Here is a 7,697-nt window from a genome sequence, read left to right on the forward strand (position 1 = left end):
GTTTGTGAAGCTGATATTTGGGTTTTGAACCTTTGTGTTTTTAGCTTGTTAAAAATATTGAAGAATTGAAGCATTCTGGAAAAGAGAAGTCCTCTGCTGTTAAAAAGGCTGAAGAGGGGGCAGCAGATCTGAAAAAGAAAGTTGATGAGCTCACAAAGAGTCTAGAGGAGCATGATAAAGAATACCAGGTAAAGGCTTAAGTTGTCTGGCTTTGTGATGCCTGCGGGTGGGATTCCTGTATGCCGAGGGGAATATATACATACAATATATATATTTATCTAGATATATATACATGTATAAATATATATATGTATATATACATGTATATATTTTCTATATGTATATATATATATATATATATATATGTATATATATATATATATGTATATATATATATATATATATATATATATATATGGGGGGGGGGGTATATATACATATATATGCTTAACTATATTTTTCATGTTTCACTTATATATATATATATATATATATATATATATATATATATATATATATATATATATATATATATATATATATATATATATATATATATATATATATATATATGTATTCCATTCTATGTTTCTCCGGCAGTCATGCTGCAAAAATACTGATAAAAATCGGAGCAATTCATGTATGTCTCATTCACATGAGCATTTCTCTCTCTTTGTTCTTTTCAATCTCCTTTCTCTCTCTCTCAACCTCACATGCAAACATGGTTAGGCGCAAAAAATCACAAAAAGAATAAATCATTTCAGTTTGCTTTGTTCTGTCTGTCCACAAACCATGAGCATCCAATCTCCATGATGGGGTAATAATATACTCTCTTCTAGTGGGTGAAAAGGGAGTAAAAAAGGAACCCACACACACTCCTACATACCATTCAAAGAGACAGGAGTTTGATATTTGCCAAAATCCACCTTAAAAATAGAGATATCTCTTTCCTAAGGATTTTGTGGGGCTCAGGCATTAGCCTATTATATGGGCCCTACAATTGGGAAACTTAGTGTCAAAGCTAAGCCTTTGGTAGACCCATAATTAGAAATCTGGTGCTAAAGCGATTTATGCCCTTTGAAACATCCTTGAATGGTCCTATATATATAGATGTATGCATACATAAATCTAATATAGCCACGGGCAATGAGCTATGAATTGGCTGGCTCCAACTTATTTTCAATCAGCACAATAATTAAGTAAAAGGGGGTTATAATAAATAATTAAGGCAGTAAAAGATGGCTTTCTTTTTCTTACTTTATTTTTTTTATTACATGGCTGGCTTTTAGTAATGGAAAATATTCTTTCCATGTGTTTGGTTGTAACAGGGAAGCTTGGTTGCATGGGAAGACAAAGGCTGATTCTGTTGGAAACGTGCCTTCTTATCTTGAGGTATGTAAAAAATGCTACTAATTACTGATAAATTTCCCCTTTATTGCCTAAAGTTGGCATTTTGTTTCAAAAGTTGTATTTATACACAAATACCAAACTGTGTTTGGAATGCATGAAAGGGAGTTGAGAGAGGGAAAGGAAATATGTTTGATCCTTTTCATCTTGCCATGCACATTATAAAGATGAGAAAAGGAAAAGGCTTTCCATAAAGCTGCTTTGTCCTTCACAAATTCAAATGGGGTAGACCAGTCCTTTTCGCATTTACACTAATTACAACGCTTAAAAAAAAACAAATTTGTGCCGTAAAAGACGTCCCTCTCTAGTTAAGATTTATTAATGACCATATTGAAAAGGACAATATAACCCTAAACCTACCCCGTTTGACTCAATGATCAATGGTCTAGACTATGAAATTATAGGTGACATACACGCACATAAGAATAATAAATGGTTATGGTATACTCAAAAATTAATAATTGGAAAGCTAGCTCATGAACATGCAAATTCTAGCACATAGCAGGCTTTTAGGTGTGCCTATATGAAGTTTCTTTTTCCTCTATTGGTATAAATATTCTGTAATTATTCTCCAAGTCAAATGTTCTTTAAATTGATTCTCAAAACCTGTTCATACACTTCTCTTATGCTACCTAGTTACATGTATCTCTAACTTTTTCCCCTTTATCATATTCTCATCATTATACTAGAACTATTATATATTATATTTATTAATTCATTAGAGTAGGCTCAAGAGTTTAAATAATATTCATAAGATCTTAAATTTAAATTTTATTGTCGTTTTTGTACACAAAAAAGGATAATTATATTATGATATTTGCTTCTTCATTATTAATTAATTATTTTATATTTGATTTTTCAGAAGGAAATGGATCCAAAGTGCCTAAGCTATGAGAGAATATCAGATGGAAGTTCATCCTCAAATCTTTCAGGATCAAGCCCAAAGAAGCCTAATTTGGATTTGGAATTCAGCTTGGGCCAGCCACTTTAATTTGAGATCTCGATCCCCCTCTGAATATATATTATTCATTAGCTTCTATGAAGCTGAAAGAGGGTAGAGCGCTGGAATGAGAATCCGGAACCCGCTGAGAAAATCAGAGAAAGAGAAAGCTAAAAAGAAAACAAAAGAGAAAAAAGAAAAGTAAAAGGAGCTAAAGAACACAAGGAGACAAGAAAGACAGAATGCAACAAAAAGGAAGGGGCGAGGGAAAAAAGCATGGCCTTCCTATCAGAGCTCTTGTGATGAGATCCAAATCAACATATTATATTTTCTTGGTAAATATATGAAATCTAATTGATTTGTATGTTTTTGCAATCTGAGAGAAAGAGAGAGTTATGTTAAAAGTATGAAGTGATCCTTGGTAATTGTAATGGAGCACTTTACACTTATGAAATATTTAGATATTTCCACCAAAGAAGTTGGGTTCCTAATCCTATATTCAATTCTATGCATAGGCACATGCTTTACACTTTAGGAACAAAAGAAAGAATTGAGAATATGGACTTAGGAAAAGACTGAAAATTTTGAATAAAGTGTCAAAAAGAATACGAACTTAGTCAAGATACATATAAAGTGGCAATGAACTCACCAAAAAATAAAAAAATAAAGTGGCAACGATAACATATGATATTTTTTAAAAAAAAAGGAAAACTCAAAAAGAAAAGAATCTGTGTTCCTTTCTTACGCCTAAATAATTTGGTTTCCCGAGGAAATTGCAAACCCATGCGAAATGAAGTGGGCTTTCCTTCTTATATCTCTTGTTTAAAATAAAGTCCTCTCGATTTTCTTCTCTTTTTCTCCTTTAATAATAGACAAAATTTAAGTTTCATATATTTTTGTCATTAAATTTTTCCAAATGTTACACCCTCCCTCTCAAAATAATTATCATTTTAACTTATTTTATATAAATCAAGAAAAAATAATAAATAAATAATAATAATTTTACAAAATTAATTTTCCGTCATCATTAATATTTTAACTTTAGATTTTTTTAGTTCATAATTAATATATAAGGGATATAAATGAAAAAATAATTAATAATATTTTAAAAGTTAAAATAATAATTATTTTATAACAATTTTTTTCTTACACGACTATAATTATAATGGGATGAAAAGAGTAAATAAAAATGAGTAGATGATTTCTTTTAATTATGTAAAATGTAATTAAAATATATTATTTAATATAAAAAATCATTCACGTGTCATTTAATTAGAGAATCTTATGTTAAAAAATATATATTTATTTAAATTTTGTACTTGCTTCTTATTGCTATAAGTTGAGTAGGTACTACAAGACTGATTAATTTGTTATATCACATTGATCCATATATATGTATTTATAATAATTACATTTCCAAATTATTCTGCAATATTTTAATTCAAATAAGCTTTGAGCTATCACAAACGTTTAAGAAATACGCTCGCAATTCATAGTTTGAAAGGACATATTGATCCATTTGTCCCGGACAGGAAACTTCACTAGAATACGGTTAGGAACTATACAGTTGTGGTGTCAAAATCCCTTCGGGTATTTGTAATTAGAGTATGGATAAATTTTGTAAACAAGAATGTCACAGTTTAATTATTTGTTTATATTAAAAATATTGACAAAATTAATAAACGATGATCGAAGATACATATGTTGATTCAACGTTGGTTGTCCAAGCTTACCATTGTCACTCTTTGGTTCCTTGCTGGCTTCGTATTCATTGGTCTGATTGTTGTGTGCGGCAACTTGATCTCTACACATTTTCCTATCTCATATTTATTGAGAAGGAAATATCTGGGATAGAGTAGAACTTCCTAGTTACAGATTTAATTAAAATTTATCTGTATTTTTGCAATATAATGGATTATTGACGACAGGTTTTTATTTTTTTAAGTAAATTATTGGGATAAAAAATGATTGGAAGGAGAATCCTAATCTCATCAAGTTCTTTGAAAAAAAATTATTATTAACAAAAACAATGAGTATTTCACACCAATAATAATCACTCTAAAAAAAACTACATTCTCTAAACAAAAATATCTTTAAGAGTTGCCTAATTTATTAAATTTGAAATTATTATGTTGTTACAACTACATTACATTTTTTATATGTTCTAAACTCTAATATTAATCTTTTTAATTTTACATAGTCTCCCAAGAAAATAACCCGTTTTCCAAAATTTTCCCTGTGGAACATGTGACTTTAATATAACTGGTATAGACTATAGAGAACTCGCAGGTCACGGCTAATTTCCCTTAAGAAGGCAATTAAGAACCTATCACAAACAAAAGACATTAAATCGAGGCACAAAAGAAGGAGATATAAGAAAGAAGAATAATGGCTTTGGATTTGAAAGTACTGATTGCTGGGTTGTTAGCTGAGGCTTTGATTAGTATGTCGGTGTAAAAAGAAGGGTTGATGAAAAGAAACAAAAGGAGATGGTGTAAAAATTTAGGAGGAGAGAAAAGCAAAGAGGGTGCTTTAATTTAGCTTTTGTTTTTATTTCAGCTTTGTGCTTTCCTTTTGGTTTTGCACGAATGCATGGAGTCATCAGTCTTCAGATAACCCTGTGGGGTAGTATAATTTTCCCAGCAATAGAAAACAAAAAGAGATCTAGATCACATAGTACCAATATAATCAAACCATAATTGATCCACATTGCTAACAAACAAATAGCTGAGTCATAAGTTTTTTAGTTTATATTTCTACTTGGTAGTTCTTTAATCCCATTGTTTGCGTAAAGATTTCCTCAACACACCGGCCCCCTCCCAAACCACTATTAAATGTATAATAGAATTGGGCTTTATATAAAGTACTATAAGACATATTTTAGTTTTAAAATCATACATGACGAATCATTATCAATGCGAAAACTAAAGAGTAAAGAATATAAAATATAAATGAAATGATAAAATATGAATTTATAAGAAAAAAAAAACACTTCAACTTTCTACTTGCTTAAAATAGAAACAGCACACACATTATGCAAAAGAAAAAAAAAATACTAATAACATATTCTCTGATATACTGCTATTTTTTAAGCACTTTTTATTAGACATGAAATTTATTAAAATTTGTAAAATTACTTGAGTCATACTTCTCAATTGATAAGTCATACATCTACCGGTAATTTTATGTTTTTTAGTAATAAATATTTGATAATGAATAGTGTTAGCACTTAGCAACATATATTCTCGTATGAATGAGGTTTTATATCTTCCTATAAATCTTTCTAAGCAATACATTATAAAGAATATGGTGCTAGTAACAAATTATCTCTCTCAACAAATATTCTTCCATACACACTAACTTAAGAATTTTTTTTTTTTTGACTATATATGCTGAAGGGACACATGAGATTAACTAAACATACCACACCATGTTGATAAATTGATATCACATAAATCTTTCTAATACGTTATTAAATAAAGTATCGAGTAAAAATAATACATATATAATGTTTTAAAAATATAAAAATCATTCAATACTTATCATATAAAGCAAATAAAAAGATTAGTAAAAAGATATTGTAGTAAAATTTAAAATATTATTCTCTAAAAAATTTTCAACGCAATCTCTTATTAATTGAAATTTATGTGGATTTTACTAGTTTAGAAATGAAACCCACATTGCTTCGAAAAAAGAAATGTAATCCACATGAAAAAAAAAATGCATACATGCAAATATCCACATTGACAAGACGAGGGCAGATAGCAAGGTACTCATACATGTAGGAACCACAAATTGAAATTACTAGTATTTCTAATTATATGCAAATCGAGTTACTTTAATTTATTTTTAGTATAAATATATATGTATATATAAATTATATATTTATATTTTGTCTTAATTTCTTTACTTTTTTTAAAAAAAGATATTAATGTTACCCATAAACATCCTCCCGAATATTTATAAAGTTTATAAATACTCTTTGGCCCATAATAAATGTCATGTAAAAAAAATCAAGCCATAATTCAGTGTCTTTTTTTAATTTTATAATAATATTAATTATTTTTTCATCTTATATTTCTAATAAGTGTTATTTTAATTTTTAATACAATATTAATAATAAAATTAGTTTTATAAAATTGTATTATCTTTTATTTATTTATTAGTTTTTCGTATGAAAAAATTAGAACCACATTTAGTATAGAACTGAAAGAGTGCCTTTTTAACATATAATTGTGTGAGTAAAGAACAAAGTTTTTCATCTAAAAAGTTGCCCAAATTTACCCCATTTAATAATGTATTAATAACACTCCTCTTAGTAAATGTGTTACCAAAACAATAGGACTGTCAATTGTTGTCAGATCTGTAAGTATTGATCACTTACGTAAATGCATAAATTCAAAGTTCTTAGATTTGACAATCCATCGTTCTAACAACATCTTTGCAATTTTATATTGCTTTAATAACTTTTGCAGTTGCAGCAACAATATCTGTAATAAATTATTCCTTTATAAGTATATACATGTAAGCACGTGATTTTGTCACTATAATGCTTCTTCCCAATATCATAAAGTTTACTGTATATACACATGCATGTGACGATATATAGTATTGTTGCTTAATTGCTGAATGTCAAGGATGTCTTTTCTTTTGGCAATCATCTCGCCAATTTTGAAAAGTGGGAACAAATCACAAAACTGATTTATTTTTTGGAATTGGAATAGTGGAAGTTCTAATGTGACATGCAAGTACGTACTTTAACTTTTGGACCTTTTGCATTATTTGACTCAGCTTATGAATTTCTCCAACACATTGATTAAATTGGTGCTCATATTAAAATAAATTAAAGGATTAATCGCCGTCTTGTATATGGATAGTAAAAGTCTGTCCCTGAAGCACATTCTTCTTGCTCCTACTCATTAATTTCTCCTAGTTATTGTTCAAATTGGTCTCTTCCCAGAATAAAGAATAACCCACTTAAAAAAAAAACATAAAGAATTAATCGTACACCTATGTCTTATATAAGGACGGTAAAATTATGTCCTTATTAAAAGCGCATTTCTTCTTGCTTAGGAAACAAGGGTTAATTTTAAGGACGCTTGTCCTAAATAGCTTAGACAAAAGCTAAGCCAGCTAAAAGCTTCCACCTAATTAAGCTTTAGTACTTATATATATATATATATATATATATATATATATATATATATATATATATATATATATATATATATATATATATATATATATATATATATATATATATATATATATATATATATATATATATATATATATATATATATATATATATATATATATATATATATATATATATATATATATATATATA

At 28.1% G+C, this 7,697-nt stretch overlaps 1 protein-coding gene across 1 annotated transcript in view; it reads left to right on the forward strand.

Annotated features, from left to right (window-relative positions):
* The window catches only part of LOC100816381 (probable transcription factor KAN2), a 5,456-nt gene extending 2,634 nt beyond the window's left edge, over nucleotides 1–2,822 (forward strand). The window contains exons 5-7 of the mRNA XM_026123833.2: nucleotides 45–188; nucleotides 1,228–1,392; nucleotides 2,270–2,822. Of these exons, the coding sequence (XP_025979618.1) occupies nucleotides 45–188; nucleotides 1,228–1,392; nucleotides 2,270–2,398 (438 nt within the window). The 3' untranslated portion in view covers nucleotides 2,399–2,822. The remainder of the gene's footprint in view (nucleotides 1–44; nucleotides 189–1,227; nucleotides 1,393–2,269) is intronic.
* The last annotated feature ends 4,875 nt before the right edge of the window (nucleotides 2,823–7,697 follow it).

Source organism: Glycine max, chromosome 1, assembly GCF_000004515.6.
Source record: "Glycine max cultivar Williams 82 chromosome 1, Glycine_max_v4.0, whole genome shotgun sequence".
Taxonomy (NCBI): domain Eukaryota; kingdom Viridiplantae; phylum Streptophyta; class Magnoliopsida; order Fabales; family Fabaceae; genus Glycine; species Glycine max.